This window comes from Myotis davidii, unplaced genomic scaffold, assembly GCF_000327345.1.
Source record: "Myotis davidii unplaced genomic scaffold, ASM32734v1 scaffold273, whole genome shotgun sequence".
In the NCBI taxonomy this organism is placed as follows: Eukaryota; Metazoa; Chordata; class Mammalia; order Chiroptera; family Vespertilionidae; genus Myotis; species Myotis davidii.
Window position 1 is genome coordinate 2,486,691 of NW_006286263.1, and position 25,200 is coordinate 2,511,890.

At 38.3% G+C, this 25,200-nt stretch overlaps 1 protein-coding gene across 4 annotated transcripts in view; it reads right to left on the minus strand.

The window, feature by feature from the left end:
* GEMIN2 (gem nuclear organelle associated protein 2) overlaps positions 1-21,821 on the minus strand; it is a 50,159-nt gene extending 28,338 nt beyond the window's left edge. For all 4 annotated transcript variants that reach the window (XR_001512847.1, XR_001512846.1, XM_015560041.1 and 1 more), the window contains exons 1-9: positions 21,605-21,821; positions 21,175-21,259; positions 18,681-18,770; positions 18,355-18,414; positions 12,114-12,227; positions 9,304-9,348; positions 7,745-7,813; positions 2,901-3,011; positions 1,142-1,200 (exon numbers count right to left, since the gene is read on the minus strand). Coding sequence is in view for 2 of the 4 variants with exons in the window: in XM_015560041.1 (XP_015415527.1) it covers positions 1,142-1,200; positions 2,901-3,011; positions 7,745-7,813; positions 9,304-9,348; positions 12,114-12,227; positions 18,355-18,414; positions 18,681-18,770; positions 21,175-21,259; positions 21,605-21,741 (770 nt within the window). In the remaining 2 variants the exon portion in view is untranslated. The remainder of the gene's footprint in view (positions 1-1,141; positions 1,201-2,900; positions 3,012-7,744; positions 7,814-9,303; positions 9,349-12,113; positions 12,228-18,354; positions 18,415-18,680; positions 18,771-21,174; positions 21,260-21,604) is intronic.
* Between the last annotated feature and the right edge of the window lie 3,379 nt (positions 21,822-25,200).

A 25,200-nucleotide genomic window follows, 5' to 3' on the forward strand; every position in this document is an offset into this window, starting at 1 on the left:
GCAGATGTGACACACTGAGTGCACAAATTTTATTAAAAGGGGCTAATATGCATTGACTGAATGGCAGAATGACCGCACTGGCCACCAGGGGGCAGACGCTCAATGCAGAAGCTGCCCTCTCGTGGTCAGTGCACTTCCATATGGGTAGTGCCACTCAGCCAGAAGCTGGCTCATGACTGGCCAGCGGTGGTGGTGGCAGGAGCCTCTCCTACCTCCGCGGCAGCACTAAGAATGTCCATGGACATGGGCAATAGGATAGTAAAGACCTGGAGGTTGAGTAAAGGCTGGGAGGAGGGGGGAAAGTAGGGGAAAATGGGAGATAACGGTAATACTATTAACAATAAAAAAATACATTTAAAAAAAAAGAAATAGCCCTAGCTGGTTTGGCTCAGTGGACAGAGTATTGGCCTGTGGACTGAAGGGTCCCAGGTTTGATTCGGGTCAAGGGCACATGCATGGGTTGTGGGCTCAATCCCCAGTAGGGGGTGTGCATGAGGCAGCCAATCAATGATTCTCTCTCATCATTGATGTTTCTATATCTCTCTCTCCCTCTTCCTTCCTCTCTGAAATCAATAAAAATATATTAAAAAGAAAAGGAAAGAAATAAACAGACACAAGAATTTAGGATATGAAACAGTTTTCAAATAAATTCTAAGTGGAATTTTAATGTAAGTAATGAAATCAAATTAAATAAAAATATGTCCCAACAGAAAATGAACAAATGACACAGGTAATTTAAAAGATACAACTGCAGCCCTGGCCAGTTGCTCCGGAGTTAGAATGGGTCAACTCCCAGTCAAAGGCACATACCTCAACTGTGGTTCATTCCTCATTCCTTGGTCCTGGTTGGGCGCAGGTGGGAGGCAACCAACCAATGGGTCACTTCTCAGAATATGTCACCATATTAGGCAGTGTATGCCTGTACATGCCCTTTACTTATTTCTAGGAATTTAACCTCAGGAAATAATGGAGCTGTATGTATAAGGATCTTCACTGAAGCATTTTTTATAGAAAAAAAATTGTGATACATATAATATTATGTTTTCTTACACCTCAATTTCCTCTACTTATAAAATATAAATAAAACTCTACCACCATTAATAAAATACTAATACAAAGCAAGAAGCCAAATATTACTTACCTGCTAACCAAGCAGATTAATAAATTCAAAGCAGGAACTCTCTCGTCATCTTTGCTGTTCTAAAAAAAAAAGAAAGAGAAGAAGCCACATGTGGTAGAACTCAAAATAGTCTGTTCCCCCCTAATATCTTTGAAACAAATTTCCTTTTGTTGCAAAATATGAAAATTTTATTAGATGACAGTAACAATCACATGGAAATAGGAAACGTCAAAGAAAAAGGACCAAACTGTAGATTTAATGATCCCTCAAGAAATACCTAAGATCATCTTTTAAAGAAATATACTTAACAGGGAACAGAAGAAAGAATTAAGGGCTCTGCGAATAACTTTGGAGAACATCTTTCCTAGTTCCAAGTAGTGCAACAAAAAAGCCTATGTCTTAACTGGACAGTAATGAAAAAGTATGTAAAATATTTTAGAGAACTTACAATTGAGAAGGAGTGAAAATTCTGGCTTCCAGCATTAAGACATACTAGTAAATATTCTAGATCAGGGCTCTCAATTATGATGGAAGTAGTTCCTGAACTATACATTTTAAAAAGTTCACTTCAAGTATTTGTTAAAATGACAGACCTAAGATACATGGAAAGTAATCTTACAGAATATGAAATTTATTTTTATACATTTCAAGGAACAGTCACAATAACCTATTGAGTAATGTTATAACAGACATGTCATATATTAATTCAAACTTGGGACACACGTCCATGATGTTACTGTACTCAATTCTTCCATGTACCAAGCACCATCTGGGGCAAAGTGAATAGACACATTAACTGCTAGTAGCACAGAAGATGAAATATCCACAAAATAACTTTAGTGAAAGGGAAAATGTGTAAAGTGCCATAGAAAAGATACAAAGTTTAATGAAAAAACAGAAGATGGAGAAATTTTTTTTCGTTGTTGGGATCAGGAAATGTATCACAGAAAATGGTAGAATATAAGCCCGGTTGTGAGAAAAATGGTACTTAGATGCCGACTGGAAGAGAGTGAAAGGCTCTTCTGCAGAGGGAATAAAGTCTAGGAACAAAGCATGGGGAATAGTAGTTGGTGAATAGCGAGAATTTGCTTGGAGTACAGGCCATTAATTTCATTTGAGCCACATCACAATAGTCTAATGAAAGAACTTTGGAATAGTCAAGTCTATATTTTGTGGAGGGGAAGGAAGAATGAAAAAAATCAAAAGTGGGTTTAATCGGGCTTCAATTTTTATTGTAATGCTACACGTGAATTAGAGGAAGGGACTGACGGGAGAAATTCAAATCAATCATTGGGCTAGAGATTGCTAGGTGACTACACCAGTTTCTTATGTCCCCTTACTATGAAGTTCATTTTCAGCCAGGCACACTGCCACCCAGCTAAAAGTAAACATTTCCCATTTTCTTATGGCCATGTGACTAAATTCTGGCCAATGAGCTACACAGCCAGATGTGCTGTGGAACCTCTGGGAAGTCTCTTAAAGAGGATGATGGCCTTCTTTTCTTTCCAACTGCTTATAATGAACTTACAGTGGCCAAGGCTCCAGCAGCCATCTGGATCTTGAGGTGAGCTGAGGATGAAAGCCACACATGGCAGAACTCAAAGGCCTGGGTTACTGCCATCCTAAATGTGATCAGCCTACTTTCAGCCTTTCTTTATCGAAGAAACAGTTCTGTTTTTTGGAGGCTTTTCTATTATGTGACCAAATCTAATCCTGACTGATAAAATATTCCATGTTTTCTTATTTCATTGGAATCTTTTATCACCATATTGCAACTTACCACTAAGAGCCTCACTTCAGAGCATCTTCTTGCAAGTTGCCGAATCAGTGAATGAGCCTCGGGTAACAAAGGTTTTTCAAGACAAGCCAATAAAGCATAAAGCCATCTTCCCTAAATAGAGTTTTAAAAAATAGTAAGTAGGGAAATATTGCATCATCATGTTTTAACTAATTTTTAAAATGTTCAAAGTTGTATCTGGTTATTTGCTATGAATAATTTCATACATTTAACAGAACATTTAACTGTATAATGTTTGGATATAACTAACAAAGGGTCATCTAGCTAGCCAGGTGATAGCTTTTGTATCTTCTAACTTTAGACACAGAACATTAGATACTTCAAAATATTCTTACCCCCCGAAGAGTTGATTTCAGAGATTCTTATTACAATTATAGTCCCAAATCATAGGTAGAAAACTGCATTAAGATGTGTATAAATCCTTGAAAAATTAAGATACATTTTTCCTTTGCCTTCTATAGACAGGTATACAAATCATATTATAATTTTTTTTGCCTGCAGAAATGCACTTTATTTTATTATTTTCTTCATGCTCACCCAAGGAGGGAGTATATTTTTTCCATTGATTTTCAGAGAGAGTGGAAGGGAGGGGGGAGTAGGAGAGAGAGAAAGACATCGATGTGAGAGAGACACATCAGTTGGTTGCTTCCCACATGTGCCCTGACCAGGGCCACCTGACCAGAACCAGGGATTGAACCTGCAACCAAGGTACTCCATGCCCTTGATCAGGAACCAAACCTGAGACCCTTTGGTCCGCTCATATTGTAATTTTATAACTTTGTCCCCTGGGTCTATACAAAGGAACTATATTCTAGATGAAGTAATGTTTTGATACTTCTATAAATGCCATGCAAGCTAAATTTATTCCCATCCCATTTTAAAATGGGTTTTTCTTTTTAATTAAAAAAGATAATACTAAATGCAGAAAAACTAAAGAATACAAAATGCACAAAGAAAAAATGAACCTGAAATCCCACCATCTAGATAAACTTTCTGCTACTTTTGAAAATGTCCACCTTTCTCCCTAGTTGGTTTGGCTCCATGGTTAGTGTTGGCCAGAAGGTTGAAGGGTCTCTGATTCGATTCCAGTCAAGGGCACATACCTCAGTTACAGGCTCCATCCCTAGTCCCGGTCAGGCACGTGCAGGAGGCAAACAATCAATGTGTCTCTCTCACATCGATGTTTCTGTCTCTCTGTCTCTCCCCTTCTCTTCCACTCTCTCTAAAAATCAATGGAAAAAATATCCTTGGGTGAGGGTTAACAAAATAAATAAATAAAAATGTTCACCTTTTCCTATGAAAACACACAGCTTTAAAAAATAAAGTTTCATGCCCTAGCTGGTTTGGCTCAGTGGATAGAGCGTCAGCTGGTGGACAGAAGGATCCCGGGTTCGATTCTGGTCAAGGGCACATGCCCGGTTGCGGGCTCGATTCCCAGTACGGGGTGTGCAGGAGGCAGCCGATCAATGATTCTCTTTCATCATTGATGTTTCTATCTCTTTCTCCCTTTCTCTGAAATCAATAAAAATATATTAAAAAAATAAGGCTACATTTCTAAAAAACTATTAAGACAAGTCAATACCAAGTAATACCAAGTAAAGAAGTTTTAGAAAGGTTCCTTTTCCCTTTTGCTAGTATATATGCTGGTTTTTACTTTAAATACTGATATTCTCAATACTAGAGTTCTGATGATATGGTTATTTGGATAGGGGAACTGAACACTGTTGATTTAAGAGACATATACTCAAAATAAGACTCAAAAGATTAATCTGATTAAAATTTAGTAAATCATTTGTCAATGGCTCAAAAATACTTTAATGGTTTCTCTGGCAAATATAGCCACACTTTTTGGTAATATGCTTTCACTAATTAACAGAAGAAGCCAAACTTATCACCCCCTAGTAATCTTTATAAGTTTTTTAAAAAATCTTACAACAGCCCTGGCTGGTGTGGCTCAGTTGGTTGGGTGTCGTCCCACGCACGGAAAGGTTACGGGTTTGATTCCGGCCCATGTTGGGGGCTTGATCCCCGGTTGGGGATGTGCAGGGGGCAGCCCATCGATGTTTCGCTCTGGCATGGATGTTTCTCTCTCTCCCCCTCTCCCTTTCTCTCTCTAAAATATCAATAAAAATATTTTTTAAAATCTTACAACAAAGTTAAAAAATAAATATTAAAGGAAGAGAAGGAAAACAGATAAGTAATACAAACAAGAGGTCATTATCAGACAGAAGGAAACGGTATAAAATTTAAAGTTCAATATCTAGATTTAAAGTTCAATATCTAGATTTCAATGAAAAAGTAGCTTAAGAATATGAGCAAAGGATAGCTAATATACCAGTGCATGGAAAAAACATCCTGTTTCACAGGTATTGAAAGAAATGTAAATTACATAGACTCTAAAGTACTACTATAAACTCACCAAATTTGAAAAACACAGATTACAAAATGACAGATTGAACCATCATATGGAATTATTGATAATCAAAGGTTTTTAACTTCTAAAAAAATGGTTATTTCATATGGTTCAACTTAAACTAAGGTTGCAGGGAAGAGAACTAATTTTAAGCACCCATAACTGATGCATTATAAACTCATTCATTTCTTTTGGAAAGTAATCTGGTGGAATGTAACAAAGACTGGATTCAAAAATAGCCTAAGAAATTACTATACATTTATATTTTAGCCATGACTGCAAAATATAAGGAAGAATCCAAATGGCCAATAATGAATCAATGTAGATTATGAGATATTAAGACAATGGTGCTTATGTGAATTACATTATCATACAGAAATACATATCTGAAATGCAGCTATAAAAACACACACATATAATATATACACACATATGTATACATACACACACATTAATTATAACTATGTAAAAGACACCTAGGACCACTGAATCAGAAACTGATTCTAAACATGAATATTTTTTCCTTTAAAAAGTACATGTTATATAGTAGAGATTTAAAAGAAAGGAAATAGCCCAAGCCGGTGTTTCTTAGTGGTTAGGGCGTTGACCTGGGCACCAAAGGGTCATGGGTTTGATTTCCAGTCAAGGGCATGTACCTCGGCTGCAGGTTTATTCCCCAGCCCCACTTGGAGTACATGCAGGAGGCAACCAGTCTCTCTCTCTCTTTCTTCATTCCTCCCATCCTCCTTCCCTTCCACTCTCTAAAAATCAATGGAAAACATATCCTAGGTGAGGATTAACAAAAAAATAATAAAGAAAGAAAAATAAAGAAAAAGAAATATAAAAACTTAAAATGAAAAATCTAGTGATAAAGAATATGGTCATGACCTTGCCAGTATGCTCAGTGGTCAGAGCATCGGCCTGTGCACTGAAGGGGCTCAGGTTTCATTCCCAGTCAAGGGCAAGGGCTCATACATGGGTTTCAGGTTCACTCTCTGCCCCTGGTTGGAGCATGTGTGGGAGAAAACCAGTCAATGTGTCTCTCTCACATCGATGTTTCTCTCTCTCCCCCCTTCTCTCTCCCTTCTGCTCTCTCTGAAAAACAATGGAAAATATCCTCTAGTGAGGATTAACAAAGACAAAACAAAAAGAATATGGCCATTATACTTATGGAAGAGACTTTTCTAAGCCACTTTCACTGGCTGAATGGCAGCCTGGAAACTTACACATGGTACTGCAACGCTGGTTTATCGTTTCTCCTGCAGACTATAAGCTTCTGGAGGGCAGAGATTGTATCTTCTGCTTTGACAAGAAGCTTTGGAGCCTCAAATATACTTTTTAAATATGACTTTTTTTTCTTTTTCTTTTTCGAGAGGAAGGGAGAGGGATACAGAGATGGAAACACTGATGATAGGGAAATAATTGCTTGCTTCCTGCACACTCCCCACTGGGGATCAAGATGGTCACCCAGGCATGTGCCCTGACCAGGACTGGTTCATGAGTTGAAGCTCCACCACTGAGCCACATCAGCCGGGCTCAGATATACTTTTTTGCTGGTATCCTCAACTGTGAAAAATATTTGTTTCTAAAAATTAAATCTATCTTCAGATGATAAAACTTATTAGGGGATTAAGTAGATAATTTATATAATGTCCACCAAATTTACCCAATTTTGAAGGTTAAAAAAATTATATTGAAGGAAATTCCATATGGTGGTTCAATCTATCATTTTGTAAACTGTATTTTTCAGATTTAGTGAAGGTTAAAAGAAAAAAGAGCTCTGAATATGAAGCAATAAAATAGAGGGGCAGTGTAGCATAGTTGCTAAGAGTATATAGTCAGGTTGCCTAGGCATAATCTCAGTTCTGCCAGGTATAACCTGTATGGCCTTAAGCGAGTTACTGATCCCTATGTTCTCTAGTTTCCTATCTATTAAATGGAAATAATAATAGTGATAGGTTATTAGAGGATTCAAGGAGTTATTACATACAAAGTCCTTAGAACAATATCTGGCACAAAGTGCTATTGTTGTTATTTCTGATATGCTTTTGTGAGTTAATTTCAATGAGATTTTAGAAAATGCATTTCAAACTTCTTTAAGCCAGTACCACTCAAAATGGGGTCTGCAGATTGGTTGCTAGTTCGTTACTGGTCTGCAATGCGATAAGCAGTCTGTCCCAGGATAAAAATCAACTGCTCAGTGGACATTTTCCCCCCAAAAAGCAAGACTTTCTCACTGAAGAAAGTAGTATGTTGATTTATATTCTAGTGTAAGTTTCTTGTTTCACTGCAAACAAACATAGCTTGCATTATACAGAGGTAAAAAAAAAAATATATAATACGTACATATCTATAAATACTGTGGAGTATATAATTTTGTCTGAATTATGAAAATGAAAAGATGTAACACTACCAATTCTGGAGTAAAGTCTCTTTCTCCAAACCAATTACTCAGATATTCCAAGACACTGGTTACCGTTGCCTAAAAAAAGGGCGGAGGAGGTGGAAGAATTGCATTAGTAGTAAAACATTGACAAGTTCAAAATGTGTTTCATTCAGTTAGTTAGACAGCAACTCTGATATTTAAAGTGACCTCAGTCTTTAGACTTTGAGAGAAAACTGTGGCTTTCTGTAGTAATTTGATTAGATGGCTCACTCAGTGAGAAGAGGCTTTTAAGATAAATATTCTTACACACTTTCAAGTATCAATACCTTGGTTTAAATCCTAGTATTTAGTTTGTAAAAACTAATTTAGTTTATTACTACTTCAAAAATTCCATGTGCTCTTAAAAAAATGTGCTCTTTGCATAAATACTTTTATTTATTTTCATTGAAACATTGTACAAATCGGAACAGAAAGTTAGCTAGAGAAAGATCTGCTTTAAAACTATACAGACAGAATGTATCGAATTGTTAAAAATATTATCTGGCTTATTTTTAGTTAGACACTTAAAAACATTCTGATGGAATTTAGTGTGACCACTATGGTATCTTAATGCAAATGATCAATTAAGTGAAACTGTCAGCCAGTAAAATTAAGACCAAGTATAAAAATTTCCTCTTAAAGGATATCCAATGTTATGTTAAGACAAAACAAACTCTTTTGGTGGTCTTTAAATGGAGAGTAACTAGTCCTAAAAGTCTGAAGAAACAAAATCCATCTTTCTCCATTTTACCCAAGAAATGTATGTAGTGGTTAAGTTTTGGGGGAGTCAAAAGTTATATGTGGGCCGAAAACGGTTTGGCTCAGTGGATAGAGCGTCGGTCTGTGGACTGAAAGGTCCCAGGTTCGATTCCGGTCAAGGGCATGTACCTGGGTTGCGGGCACATCCCCAGTAGGAGATGTGCAGGAGGCAGCTGATCGATGTTTCTCTCTCATCGATGTTTCTAACTCTCTATCTCTCTCCCTTCCTCTCTGTAAAAAATCAATAAAATATATTTAAAAAAAAAAAGTTATATGTGGATTTTCAACTGCAGTGGGTCAGTGTTCCTAACCCCAGTGCTATTCAAGGGTCAACTGTATTTTATTTGTAATAGAATACACAGGCTATCTGAAATTAGAAATAGCACTCTAACCTTAGTATTTATTTTAAACCCCAGAATCTAAGACTAACAACTGAAATATACACAATTAAATAGTTTAGCACCATGATTAAGAGTGTCAGTTCTAGAATTAGATCACTCTGATATTGAATACCAGTGCTGCCATTAAAACTTGCTGAAAAAAATACCTGCAAGTTACTTAACCGTTAATTTTGTTTCCTCTTCTCTAAAAAGGGGATACGTATTAATAATAACTCCCTACATAGGGTGGCATTAAGGATTAAATAAGAAATGTTAAAGAATTTAGAAAACACACACACACAAGAGTTTAGGGCAGGATTTTGCATAAATATTCAGTAAATGTATTCAAATACTTTCACACACATCACAAACAAAAGAATGCATATATCCTTATTAGATAGACTTTACCTGATTCATTCTGCTAACAATACTAAGCAAGGGAGGAAAACCAATCTGAAAGAAAAATGAGATTGAAATTTACTAAATAGTATTATAAAGAGGGATTTAATTTTTTTTCAAACTGGTGAATTTTTCATCACACTATTATTTAGAAACAAAAAAATGGCTATAAAACACAATTCCTTTACTGCCTATTACAATAAAATGTTCCATGAAGTATTACATTGGTAATGCCCCGCCCCAAATGATGTCTTGAAATCTGAATATGTAAATTTAAAAATGATTTCCATAATTAAAATGTTAAAGTATGAAAATCTTAAAAAAGATACTGATATTATTAATACTATAACATAAATATGTGATACAAACTTTTTTTTGGTTAATCCTCATCTGAGGATACTTTTTTCCACTGATTTTTTAGAGGGTATGGAAGGGAAGGGGAGAGACAGAAAGAAACACTGATGTCAGAGACACATCAATTGGTTGCCTCCCTCATGCCCTGACAAGGGCTGGGGACTAGGGGCCAGGGACTGGGCCTGCAAATGGGGTACGTGGCCTTGACTGTGCCCTTGACCGGAATTGAACCCTCAACTCTTCTGTCCACAGGCGAAGACTCTAACCACTGAGAAAACTGGTCAGGGCTGATACAATCTTTTAAAAAAACTTCAGCTAGCCTTGCCCGGTATGACTTGGTTGGAGCGTTGTCCAATTCACTAAAAGGTGACCGGTTCAATTCCCAGTCAAGGCACATACCCAGGTTGCAGGTTCCATCCGCGGTTGGGGCACATGCGGGAAGCAAACCAATCAATGTTTTTCTCTCTCAAAATCAATTTTAAAAAACTCACAAATAAATAGTTCATTGAGTATTAAAAAAGAATCTTCAGCTAAAGCTAATATTTTCAAGAATAAAGGGCACTTGAATTAGAATGACTTTTTTCAAACCTAATCTGATTCAATTTTTTAAATTCTACTTTGCAGCTTAATGCTGGGAGCATTGATTATGAAAATAGCATTGACTTGTGAGAAACTTAAGAGGACAGGCTCAGTGGTTGAGCATCAACCTATGAACCAGGAGGTTAAGGTTCAATTCCTGGTTAGGGCACATGTCTAGGCTGTGAGCCCAATTCCCAGTGTGGGGCGTGCGAGAGGCAGCCCCACACTGGGTATATATATTTTTTTTTAAAAAAAGAGGACAGGCAATAAACTTTTACATCTTTAAGTGGTTCTTTCACATGGTATATGTTACTTGTATGTATTTTGTAATAACAAGCAAAATAAATAAATTTTAATTCTTTATTAAATTAAAACACATTTTTAAAATGTAACATACATTAGGGATTATGCAAAAGAATAGGTTGGCCCTAGCCAGTCTAGCTCAGTAGATAAGAGTGTTGGCCTGCAGACTGAAGGGTTTGTGGTTCAATTCTGGTTGCATGCTTGATCCCCAGTGAGGGCATGCAGGAGACAGCCGATCAGATTCTCAGCATTGATATTTCTTTCTCTCCTTCTCCCATCCTCTCTGAAATCAATAAAAATATATTTAAAAAAAAAAGAATAAGTTGTATAGGAAACAGTGCCAAATTAGTTACCCTGGAGATCTGAATCTATTTTTCACTCTCATCACATATCACATATATAAGAATACCTGTTTTCCCAGCCCTATCAACACAGTATATCAAGCTTTCTTTGCCAATATATTACCTGAAAAAATAGCAGCTCAATATAGTAAAAGTTACATTTATATTAAAGTGAGTTTGTGCATCTTCTCATATAAGAACAATTTGTATTTCCTTTCTGTGAGGTCTATTTGATTTATGGGACTATTATTTGTTTTTAATTGGGTTCTCAATCTTTTTAGTGATTTTTGGAGCTTTTCCATTTGGGGATAAATTAGTTTTAAATAGGAAAAACACAATGTGGTACCATGTAGGACACAATGAACACTTAGTCAACAGACCAGAACAACATAATATAGAGTTAGTAGTAACGCTGATGTATGCAGAGGGTTCCATAGAAACATCTGCAAATTTGAGGGCAGGTGAATCCTGAAGGACAAGAAAAAGTTGTCCACATAATTTATGAAGCTTTATGAAATTTAAATATACTCTCAGCAGTCCATCTCCAGAATATGCAATTTACTAAGGATTTTTAGAACATCCCTCATCATGTCGTATGTTTTTCTGTTTCCCTGCCACTAGTCATTTATTTTTTGAGCCATGACTAACAATTTTTTAAAGATCCTATCTAATTAATGATATGAAGCCAACCTAAAAAATATCACAGTACGTTGTTTCAGAAACTGGGATACCAATTTTTAAATTAAAGAGGTAATACACTAAGTCAGGGGTTGGCAAACATTTTCTGTAAATCGCCAAACTAAATATTTTAGGCTTTGCAGGCCACACACTGTCTTAGTCACATATTATGTTGTTTTTTTATAACCCTTAAAAAATATAAAAACCATTCTTAGCTCATGAGCTGTATAAAAAATAGGTTGTGGGGGAAGAGGGGGAAAAAATAGGTTGTGGACTGGACTTGGGCTAGGCTGCAGCTTGCTGATGATGGCCCACTGGCATGACACCGTGGCTGAGCATCTACCAATGAACCAGGAGGTCATAGTTCAATTCCCAAATGGGGCACATGCCTGGGTTGCGGTTCTATTCCCTGTGTAGAGTATGTGGGAGGCATCCGATCAATGACTCTCTCTCAACATTGATGTTTCTCTCTCCCTTCCTCTCTGAAATCAATAAAAATATATATTAAAAAAAAAGACGCACTAGAACTAGAATACTTTGTTGTTTTAACTACTTATCACCTACTTGTATATAATCTATTCCAGGACTTTCATTTTTAGCTGGTCCAACAGCCCCTTCAGAACATAACCTTTCACCCAGACAAAATTTTTTCCAGCCTTCTTCATCTTCAGATTTTGGCTAAAAGAAAAAAAAATAAATTTACTTATGTCTATGTATTGTTAAAATACAGAACTGTGAAAAAAGAAGTAAGATTCCTCCATAGTTCTACCACATCAACACAAAAATATGGTACCTGTTATGGATTGAATTATGTCCCTCCCCAAATTCAAATGTTGAAAACTTAATCCCCAGTACCTCAGAATGTGACTATACTTGGAGACAGGGCCTTTATAGAGGTGAGTTAGGTAAATTGCAGAGTGGGCCCAAATCCAATCTGACTGTTGTCCTTGCAAGAAGAGGAAATTTGGACACACAGCCAGACACTGGGGATGTGTGTGCACAGAGGAAAGACTATGCGAACATACAATGAGAAGACAGCATATGCAAGCCAAAGAGAGAGGCCTTGAGAGAAACCAAACCTACTGACACCTTGATATTAGATTTCTAATCTAATGAGAAAGTAAATTACTATTGGTTAAGCTATCTAGTTTGTGGTATTTTGCTATGGGGGCTCTAGCAAACTACTACAGTGCCCAAATGGTCATACCATTTGTGGGACATTTTTACTTTGGAGCACACTTTAATGGACACTAATAAGCAAGGGAATGCTCAAAAAAGGATGATAAACATGGAAACTGGTGTGAAAAAAAATACACATTAAGAATGCTAACAAGAGCGCTGGCCAGTGTGGCCCAGTTAGTTGAGTGTCATCCCATGCACCAAGAGGCGCCAGTTTGATTCCGTCAGGGAACATACCAGGATTTTGGATCGATTCCCAGTAGGGGGCATGCAGGAGACAGCCAATCAATGCTTCTTGATGTTTCTCTCTCTCATCAATGTTTCTCTCTCTCTCCATTTCTCTCTCTCTCTTAAAATCAATAAAAACATATTTAGAAAGAAAAAAAAAAGAATGTGACAGGAAAGAAAGATGTTTTTTCCAGGGAAGGAGACATGATTATATACCTCACATACTTGATGGGCTGTCTAATCAAAGAAAAAATAGATTTATTTTATAGTGCCAGATGGAAAAAGCAGGACCAGTGGGGAGCACTCAGCCAAATATAACTATCCTAATAAAACTATCTTTATTTGTATACATCACTTTGCACCTTACTTTGCAAAGGTGTGGTATTTCCCCCCCTGAGGACAAATAGCTTTCATTAGATTCTCAGGATGAATATGAAACCCCTAAAAGGTTAAAACCTATTGTCCTAAAACAATGTTATCCACCTTTCTCCATTACTCCATTAGGTTAGAGATTATTTCTGCTGCAGGTAGCACTAAATACCCTGATTAAATGCTAGAGGCCTGGTGCACAAAATTCGTGCACGGGTACGGTCCAGTCCCTAGGCCTGGCCTACGATCAGGGCCATCTTCCCCAGCTGCTGGCCCCACCCCCTGCTGCCACCAACCTCCGGTTCCCTGTTCACCATGGGGCGATCAGAGCCTGACAGCCCCCACCACTGGTTGCCCCCCCAGTGTGTGGGGCAACTGGCGGGGTGGGGGCCTTGGCCTGACATTGCCTGCACCACCGCCACCCAGCCCGGGTTCCCTATTCGCCATTAGGCGATGGGAGCCTGCCGACCAGGAAAAGGGACCGAGAGGTGTTCAGTGCACCTCACAGTGACTGGTTGAGCAGTCATTCTGGTCGTTTCGCTGTTAGGGTAAATTTGCATATTACCCTTTTATTATATAGGATAGTAGGTGCTTAATAAATGATTGGATAAATGTTTATATATATGTATATACTAGAGGCCCAGTGCATGGATTCGTGCACCGGTGGGGTCCCTTGGCCTGGCCTGCACCATCTCGTAATCCAGGACCCCTCGGGGGATGTCGGGGAGCCAGTTTTGGGACCCCTCAGGGATGTCGGGGTCTGTTCCCCACAGGCCAGGCCGAGGGACCCCACTGGTGCACGTTTGGGTCTGGGTAGGGAGGGTACCAAGGCGTGTCCAGGCAATCTCACCCAGTCTCAATAGTCCGGACCCCAGCAGCAAGCTAACCTACCAGTCAGAGAGTCTGCCCACTGGTGGTCAGTGTGCATCACAGCGACTGGTTGAACAGTCCAACAAACGGTCAGATACTTAGCATATTAGGCTTTTATTATATAGGATATTTTAAATATTATTTTTATTGATTTCTAGAGGAAGGGAGAGAGAGAGATATAGAAACCTCAATGATGAGAGAGAATCATTGATTGGCTGCCTCTTGCACGCTCCCTACTGGGGATCGAGCCCACAACTCAGGCATGTGCCCTGACCTGGAATCAAACCCGGGATCTTTCAGTCCACAGGCTGATGCTCTCTCCACTGAGCCAAGCTGGCTAGGGCTAAATGTTTATATTTACATAGTTGACACCAGAGTGTTTTATTATTTTCATGTTTATATTTTCCATGATGAACCTCTTATCTATATATATAATATATATAAAAGCCTAAGTGACCAAACGACCAGTCGCTATGATGCCCACTGACCACTAGGGGGCAGACACTCAATATAAAAGCTGCCCCCTGGTGGTCAGTGCACTCCCACAGCGGGAGTACCGCTCAGCGGACCAACAGGTGCCAGACATCAGGCTCATGGCTGGCAAGCGCAGCTGCGGTAGCAGGAGCCTCTCCTGCCTCCATGACAGCACTACTGAATGGCAGTGGCAGCAGGCGCAGCGGGGCTGGGATGAGTGGGAGTAGTGTGGCACCCAGCCTGGGCTCGGGCTCCTCCCTAGCTGCCTGCCGCTTTGCGCACTACTATACCCCTCAGGGGATGTCAGGCTGCCGGTTTCGACCCAATCCCCGCAGGCCTGGCCGGATTGCTAGAGGGCGCAGGCCAGGTTGAGTGACCCCACCGGTGCACGAATCCATGCACCAGGCCTCTAGTTGCTACATAATATTCCTGTGTTGGTGGATCATAATTTATTGAATCAATTATGTTAGGCCATTTCATTTTAAAAAAAATTATCTATACCAATAAAAGAGAAACATGCAAATTGGTGTCACTCTGCTACCCCCACCTCCTTTTTTGCTATGAGGCCTCACAGCATAGAGAAAGGCTTCAGAGTCAAAGCTTAGTGGCTCCCAGCTATACCCTTTTAAAAATAATTAACTATTTAAATCAAAACCATCTTTATTATTTACAGAGCAGCCTGCCTTCAGGGACACTGACATGCGTGTCCCTAGAGGGCAGAACAGTATTTACATGGGGGTCAGGAAGGCCCCAGCTATATCTTTGATGAGTTAAATGGTCTTGGGCAAGTGATGTAAGTTCTTTCACTATTTTTTAAGCGAGAGCTTCCAACTGGTATGGAGAGGCCACATATTGAATCTCAGCTTTCAGCTGGTAGTCTCAGAAAGATTATGCAAGTGGCCACCTCCATTTATGCCAATATGTTACCATGTAAAAGATGTTAGGAAGAACTACCTTGAAGCTGCTTCTAAAATTTGAAATCTATGAACAAACTAAAACTGAGAAAAATTATGTGTTTAGGTGCATTTTGTTCCTCTGAAGATTAATAGCTTTCATTTGATTCTCAGGAAAAATATGAGACTCCCTAAAAGGTTAAAAGTATTGCCCTGGTATACATCTGAAATTAATATAATATCGTATGTCAACTATAATTGAAATATAGATTTTAAAAAGGGGGGAAGCCCAGCTGGTGTGGCTCAGTGGTTGAGCATCAACCTATGAACCAGGAGGTCACAGTTCGATTCCCAGTAAGGGAACATGTCTGGGGTGTGGGCTCGATCCCCAGTATGGGGCGTGCAGGAGGCAGCCTATGGATGATTCTCTCTCATCATTGATGTTTCTATCTATCTCTCCCTCTCCCTTCTATGAAATCAATAAAAACGTATTTTTTTTAAAAAGAGGGGGGGAATATACAAAGTAAAAATTAAAAGCTTTTCACAGAAAAGAAAAGTATTGCCTGGAACAATGTATCTATCTCTTCCCCAACTTCCTTTTTGATTCGGTAGTCCAGATATATCATATCTACTGAGGAGCTTAAGTCATTCCCTCACACAGCAGAGGTCATCTTTCCCACATAGACATCTGCCTTGTCTGGGGGAAGACAGTCGACATACCCTATTAGAAAACACCTGAGAATACACAAAAGATTAAAAGTAACAATTAGCGCCCTAACCGGTTTGGCTCAGTGGATAGAGCGTCAGCCTGCAGACTCAAGGGTCCCAGGTTCGATTCTGGTCAAGGGCATGTACCTTGGTTGTGGGCACATCCCCAGTAGGGAGTGTGCAGGAGGCAGCTGATCAATGTTTCTAACTCTCTATCCCTCTCCCTTCCTCTCTGTAAAAAATATCAATAAAATATATTTTTAAAAAAAGTAACAATTAGCCTCCAGGCTGAAGCAACTGCCCCACTCTGTTGAAAAAACTCTCGCCACACCTGAGGATGATTGCCTGGGGGCAATTCAAATTGGAATCCTATTAATCTGTAGATAGAGACAATTTTTGGAGGCTTTGAGTCTTTGCCTGATCCAATTAGTTAGAAACAGCCTTTAACACTGTCCTGCACTACAGATTGAGAGGTGTAGAGGATCCACCTAAAACATAAGTCACAAACCCAAACAACCAAAATGAGAAAACAAAGAAACAACCCTCAAATGAAAGAACTGGAGAAATCTCCAGAAAAGAGATAAATGAAGCAGAGATAAGAAATTTCTCTGAAGCAGAGTTCAGAGTAATGATGTTAAAAATGCTCAACAGTATGAAAAAAGACATAGTAACTATGAAAAATGAACAGTCTGAGATAAAGAATGACATAATACAAATAAAGAACACATTGGAAGAAATACACAGCAGAATCAGTGAATCAATAGACAGAGTTGAATATATCACTCAATAAGAAAACCAGAAAGAAAAAAATAATTAAAAAACAGGAGGGCAGTTTAAGGGAACTGTGGGACAATGTGAAACGAACAATATTAGAATAGTAGGTGTGCCAGAAGAGGCAGAAAGGGAGAAAGGAATAGAGAAAGTGTTTGAAGAAATAATGGTAGAAAACTTCCCTAATCTGGTAAAGGGAAAAGTGACACAAGTTCAAGAGGCACAGAGAACCCCAACAAGAAGAACCCAAACAGACCCAAACCTAGACACATCCTAATTAAAATGCCAAAAATTAAAGATAAAGAAAGAATCTTAAAGGCAGCAAGAGAAAAGAAAACTGTTACCTGCAAAGGAGTTCCCATAAGGCTGACACCTGATTTCTCATCAGAAACTCTACAGGCCAGAAGAGAATGGCATAAAGTGCTCAAATAAAAACCCACACAGGATGAAAGTGAAGGGCCGGAAAAAATTTTTCCATGCAAATGGAAAGAAAAAAAAGCTGGAGTAGCAAGACTCATATCTGACAAAACAGACTTTAAAAGCATCATGCTAAGCAAAGTAAGCAAGTAGGAGAAAGATAAATATCATATGATCTCACTCATTTGTGGAATATAAACTGATGAACAAAAATAGAGCCAGAGGGGGAAAAATATTCTAGAATATAATAGAAGTAATCCTGTTATTTGCAGATATTTAATATTTCCTACAACTTTTGTGCTATCATACTATGTTAGTAGTTTGGCAATATTATTATACTTAAAATTCTTTTATTCTTGAAATATTAATGTTTATTGCATGTGATAGTATTATATGTAAGATCATTTTTCTTGAATAATGTGTTTATTGCATGTAACATCATATTTAAAATTGTTTTTTTTGAAGATATTGTTTACTTCATGTAACATTATATTTAAGATCGTTTTTCTTAAAAGATTAAGGTTTATTGCATGTAACATTATTATATTTAAAATCATTTTTCTTGAAATAAAAAAAACTGAAAAAAATCAATGGAAATAATATCCTCGGGTGAGGATTATCAATAACAAATTAAAGAACTTTGTGGAGGCCTAACAATTACCTATCTAAAATCTTTCAAAATGCTTTGGGTCAAAATGGATATAAAATAACAACTTGCATTACTGATTTTAGACTTTTAAGGCCACTAATATAATGGAATTGTTACTATTAAGGGCAGATGGGGAAAAAAAGAAAGTAATATGGACTAAGTAAATGAATCTTTAAAGACTGGAAGTAAATATGAACTATTTCAAATAAGTATACACTGTACAATGTAAACAGAGAAACTTACATACCATGGTCACATTACTATCCAACTGTTGTGATTTCCAGTGACTTCTATGTCTGTTCACACTCTATAGGAAGAAGAGTTAGACAGTGAGCTTCGGAGAAGGATGATTAAAAATAAATCAACTGCTGTACAACATTCTAATAATCCTAAAACCTCAAAAATATGTTTCAAACTATATTATGTCTAATGATTATAATAATTTGGTTATTGATTCATAAATATTCTTTTCTTTATAGTTCAGAGTAAAAAAAATCTTATTTTTTGAACTAAAGTCTAAATGCAGAAATAAATGAAAGATGTAATTTGATTAAATAATTAAAGTACACCTACCTGTCGAACAGTTGAAAATTGTGCCACTTGTTGCTGTTGCCACTGAAGTGTGGGGGAATAGCCTTGAGGAGCCGGTTGGCATCCTGAAAGCTAGAGATCAGTTTGTAATTGTTAGAATCAATGCTAGTGTTGTAACTAGCACCTCAGGCCTCTGAGAAGTAAAATCAACATGAACACTGAATAATACAGTAAATGATTAAGACTATAAAAAAAGTACTTTTTGCTGATGCCAAAAAAGTAGATAGGCATTTCACTTTACTATTTATGTATGAGTTTAAAGTGTTAGGAGCCCTGGCCCATGTGGCTCAGTTGGTTGAGTTTCATCCCATGAAACAAAAGGTTGCTGGTTTGATTCCTGGTCAGGGCACATGCCCAATTTGTAGGTTCTATCCCCGGTTAGGGTGTATGTAACCTATCAGTGTTCCTCTCTCTCCCTCTCCCTCTAAAATAAATAAAAACATTATTTTTAAAAAACAAAATGTTAGGAAAAGATCCTTATTTAGTCACTTAAATAAAAGCAATCTGGAATGTTTATAGTTGTAATACCTAAAAAATCTACATGATATGAGCACTAAAGATATAATCTAGTCCTACCTTTCTAGAATAGCATAAGTCTGAAACAAAAAGATATGTCCCAAATAAACAATTTCAGTTTTGGCAGAACATACTCAAATAATTTAAGACATTTTATCCTGAAAGGTCTACTTCTATTTCCTAAAACAATACGTAATTCACAATTGATCGCATATTGTCTTGAAATAAAACTTAATGCAGCCCTAGCCGGTTTGGCTGTGGATAGAGCGTCGGCCTGTGGACTGAAGGGTCCTGGATTCAATTCCAGTGAAGGGCACATGCCCAGGTTGCAGGCTCAATCCCCAGTAAGGGGTGTGCAGGCGGCAGGCAATCAATGAGTCTCTCTCATCATTGATGTTTCTCTCTCTCTCTCCCTCTCCCTTCCTCTCTGAAATCAATAAAAATATATATATTTTTTAAAAAGCCTTAATGCAGTCACTTTTTAAAGCCAGGTATATAAGGCATTATCTTCCATCAACTGAAAAAGTACTTATATGAAACTCTGAATGTCTGAATTAAAATGTGCTAATTACAAACATCAGATAAAGGAATTACTTAGAACATAAAAGGAAAAGGATTTATCACTATTTAAAACTGCTGCTCTCCTTTGACTTTAAATTAAATTCACATTCTCAAAAGAGACCTTCTGTGACTATCTAAAGTAGTTCTCCCTGTTATTTTCTGGTCATTATGTATGTTAATTTTCTTCATGCAGCAGTCACAATATATAATTATTTAATTTGTTCATTTACCATCTGTCTTACTCAGAAGAGTGCAAAATCTATAAGGTATAGGGGCCTTTTCTGTCTCATCCTCTGTTTATTTCCAGTGCCGGGCACACCGAGCTGGTAAGTAAAAAATGTGCTGGATAAATGAATGAAAATGTTCAGTGTACAAGTAGCTACAAAAAGGTTAAGATATACGGATTTCTTTTCTTAAAACAAAAACAAAAACACACCCAGTCAAAATTTGAACATAATTTGCAGCAAACTACACTAAAATTAAATAGTACTATAACAATTATGAAGATAACTGGACAAGTTTACTTAAGAATAAAGGTTATGCCCTGCCCGCGTGGCTCAGTGGTTGAGTGTATGAACCAGGAGGTCACAGTTGATTCCCCAACAAGGCACATGCCCCAGGGCGGGCTTGATCCCCAGTAGGGGGCATGCAGGAGGCAGCCCATCAATGATTCTCTCTGCCACAACATCACTAATGTTTCTTTCTCTTCCCCTTCCTCTCTGAGAGCAATTTAAAATGTGTATTTTTACAGAGAGGAAGGGAGAGGGATAGAGAGTTAGAAACATCAATGAGAGAGAAACATCGATCAGCTGCCTCCTGCACACTCCCCACTGGGTACGTGCCTGCAACCAAGGTACATGCCCTTGACCGGAATCAAACCTGGGACCCTTGGGTCTGCAGGCCAATGCTCTATCCATTGAGCCAAACCAGTTAGGGCTAAAATGTGTATTTTTAAAAAGAACAAAGGTTTGCCTGGCTGGCATAGTTTTGAGCATCTACCTAGGAATGCAGGAGGCAGCCAATCAATGATTCTCTCTCATCATGAGATGTGTCTCTCTCTCTCTCCCTCTCCTTTCCTCTCTGAAATCAATAAAAATATAGTTAAAACAATTAAAAAAATAAAAAGAATAAAGGTTAGCATAAAGAACCCATTTAAAGACTTATTTAGTATTGGACCATGTCCCCTAAGTATGAAGAGGAAATCTCTACAAATACCAGGGTTACTGTGAGCTTCTTGTGGCAGTAAATGACAATGTCCTTTTGGAGGAAAAAATACAAGCAAATGTCTAACTTATCAGGGAGTAGTTGTCAAATACTACATACATCTTAACTGATAGATACTGCTGGATACCATAGGAAGAACCTTGGACTTTTAATTTGTAGGGGGTAAAAGACTCACAGAAACATTCACACTTTGCTTCCTTTTCAACTTCTTTGGGTCAATCCGAGCTACCACAACGTCTGGACATTGAGCCGCTTCGATCCTACAAGTAGGTAATAAATGCAAGAAATGTGATTACATGGGCTTTGTTCATGTGGAATCAAACAAGCTACCAATTTCTATACAGTTCACTATGAAATCAGAAAAACAGTTCAGAACTACAACTGAGGCACTGACCAACATGTTTCTTACATTATCTTGCCATGGGTATTCAAGTTCAATTATAAGGGAGTTCATGGAAACTCGCCCACGTAAAGGTGTAATCAAGCGATCGGGACTGGACGGAACCAAGGCGGGGCTTCATCACACTGCGGGCTGGACGGGGCGTGCGGCGCCCGCCGGGGAACAGGAAGGACGCCCGCCCTCCCGCACAGGCCACATCACTCACTGGACCCGCCTCAAGTATTCCTGAGGCGTCCTCGGGGGGATGGAGGGGTCGAAACCTTCTGTCAAGTCGCAGGGCTCCACTGGCAACAGCCGGGGCATCAACTCTTCCACTGCAGACTCCGCGGGTACCCACGCCATGGCTGACAGTCCAGCCAGCCCCGCGTCTGGGTCACGGCGCAGGCGCACGAGGAGGCGCCTTTGGCGCGGAGTTGAGCCCGCGGCCGGCTTGCGGGGCGTGGTTGCGCCTGCGCAAACCTGCCGCCTGGTCTAAGGCTCCTTGGTGCCGGGAAGACTGCGAGTTGAGCTCCTTGCAGGAGCGGTTCTGAAAGTTTCTCCGTGTGCACTATTACACCCTCTGTCCTCTCTCCTAAGGTTCGGGTAGAAACTGAGGATTGATAACTTTTATGCACCGCTGGTAGTGAGGGGTCCTAAAATGTGTTTTAAGTTAATGAGCAATATGACTGTAATTATCCTTTATTGACCTCTAAATTCTTAAACCCCTGGTACACAGGTCACATATATTTCCTCATTCAATTTTTACAACCTTTTGAAGTAGATGGTGTTATCCTGGTTTTGTAAGGGAGAAAATCGACCTCAAGAGGGGTTAAGTACTACCAACTGTGACTTTCTCCCAAAGGGGAAGAAAAGCCAATTTCAACCCAGATTTGTCTGAAGACAAATGGACAAAAATTTAATTTTCGTAGGAATCTCTTGTGCTTGGCTACTTCAAAGGTCATTTTATATTTATCTGAAGTGAATATTCCTCCTAGAATAACCATTAGTTTTTTCTTTTTTTCAAAAAGAACTCTTCTTAAATATAAGTAGTGCAAAGGATAAAACTAATGCTAACACCCAGGAGTCACCATTATTAATCTTAGAGCCAATCTTGTGAGGTGAGTTCTATCATCTCCATTTTACAAGTGAGCAAACAAGACAGAAATGATTTAGGTAACATTGGCTGGGTCACAAATTGCAAGAAAAAATGAAAGTATTAAATCTCAATTTTTCTAAACAAGCTCTGTGTGAATACAATTGACTTTTATTTATAAGGTTTATATTTATGTTTGAGGCGTTTTTTTTTTAAACAAAAAACACTGTCTTTAGCAATCGATTTAGAAACTAGAATGTAACTTACTCAATTGAAGACCGAATGAGGACAGTCCTTAGGTTAAAAACTCATGTATGCCCTAGCTGTTTTGGCTCAGTGGATAGAGCGTTGGCCTGCGGACTGAAGAGTCCCAGGTTCGATTCCAGCCAAGGGCACATGCCTGGGTTGTGGGTTCAATCCCCCGTAGGGGACCTGCTGGAGGCAGCCAACCAATGATTCTCATCATTGATGTTTCTCTCTCTCTCCCCTTCTCCCTTTCTCTCTGAAATCAATAAAGAAATATATTAAAAAAAATAAAAACTCCATGTATAAGAATATGGCAAAACTACACATGGATAAAGGAAGAATAGAGAAGAATAACAGAATGAACAAAGACTGACCTGGGAAATAATATTTTCCAAAAGAAAAGATGTGTAATAAAGTACACTAATGATTTTGAAATGCTTTTTTTAAAAACCACAATGGGGTTTTTGGTTTTTTTTTACTGATATTTATTTTTTAAGAGAGAAAGAGGAGAGGGGAGGGGAAGGGAGGGGAGAGAGAGAGAGAGAGAGAGAGAGAGAGAGAGAGAGAGAAACATAGATTTGTTGTTCCACTTTTGCATTCATTGGTTGCTTCTTCTATGTTCTCTGACCTGGGATTGAATCTAACCTTTGACGGATCAGGATGATGCTCTAACCAATGGAGCTACCCAGCCAGGGCTGAAATTCTAAAAATTTATTAAATATAAAGGCATAAATTCATTCAGAAGAAAGAAAATGTATATCTTGCTTTCTGCTACTTCAAAACTAATCTGATGTAAAAGAATTAGTGATGAATTTTGGAACAAATTTTAATATGGTAATAAATTGGAAATTGTATTAAATATTTTTGATAATTTCAGTAAGATATGGAACATCTGAGAAGAAGCTATATGTGGTTGATGAAGTTATTCTGAAAAAGAAAAGCTTAATTGTTGGAAAGTTAAACTTCTAAAACTAGAATAACTATTTAAATCAACCTCTCCCTGAGAGGAACTATTCCTAGATTTCTGAACTATTTCTGGTGCCCTATTTTCAAAGATTCCAGTTACTTCTCAGTTTAAAATGGAATTCTTTTTATTTCAATGTTTCTTACATTAGTGTTTGGCTATAGTATTTATATTAGGTTTGGGTGAACAGAACACTCAGCAGCTGTTTATTGATGATGGTGGCATCTGTTAAGTCATCCTTGCAGAGCTAAATGCAAAATTTGTCTTTGTGTTTTATATTCCCTTAAGCAGCTCAGTTATTCTCATACATTAATGTGTATAAGAATTAGCTAAGCCCTAGCCAGTTTGACTCAATGGGTAGAGTGTTGGCCTGCGGACCAAAGAGCCACAGATTTGATTCCAGTCAAGGGCCTGTACCTTGGTTGCAGGCTCCTCCCTGGCCCAGGCCCTGGTCGAGGGGTACAGGAGGCAACCAATCAGTATGTTTCTCTCACATTGATGTTTCTCTCTATCTTTCCCTCTCTCTTCCACTCTCCCTGGGGTTAGGATTAACAAAAAACAAAACAAAAAAATAATTATCTGAAAGAGAGGTGTTATTCTGTTGATTGGATATGGTAGGGCCCTGAAATGGACATTTTAAGAAACATCCAAGAGAGAAACAAAGCTTAGCCCATTCATTTTATCCTTTCCCTCCCTAGTCTTTAAGATCTACTATACTAGAATTTCTCCTGTCTAATTATACTTTCTCAGTTCTTTTTTTCCTTGGCCACAGTCTAAAATTTCATTTGCCTCTTTTTGCCATTAAACTTTAATTAACCCAGTTATCCAATTGATATGTATGAGTTTTAAATTATGTGCCAGGCACTGTGGTAGGCATTGGGAGTTACAGTGGTGAGCTTCTTCTCTCATGGTGCATACAGTGTAGTGGGCAGGGAGCTGTTTATCAAACAGTGATACAAGTGAATTCTAAAAGATAACTGAGATAAGTACTATTAAGGAAAGGTTTTTTTTATTTCAAGAAAAAAGATCTTAAATATAACAATGTTACATGCAGTAAACATTAATACCTCAAGAAAAACTATTTTAAATATGATAATGTTACATGCAATAAACACCAATTATTCAAGAAAAATGATCTTGTCCTAACTGGTTTGGTTCAGTGGATAGTGTCAGTCTGCGGACTGAAGGGTCCCAGGTTCGATTCCAGTCAAGGGCATGTACCTTGGTTGCAGGCACATCCCCAGTGGGGAGTGTGCAGGAGGCAGCTGATTGGTGTTTCTCTCTCATGGATGTTTCTAGCTCTCTATCCCTCTTCCCTCCTCTCTGTAAAAAATCAATAAAATATATTTTAAAAAAATCGTGCTGGGCCAACACAGCCAAGGGTTCGATGAGCCTGAGGAGGGTCAGTGAAGGATTAAAGAAAAGACAGACAAAGAAAATAAGCTGGGTCTAGGTGGATCTCCTGTGCCTGGCTAAGGCCACAGAGAGAGATTCAGACAGCAAGCTGAGCCTTTATTTT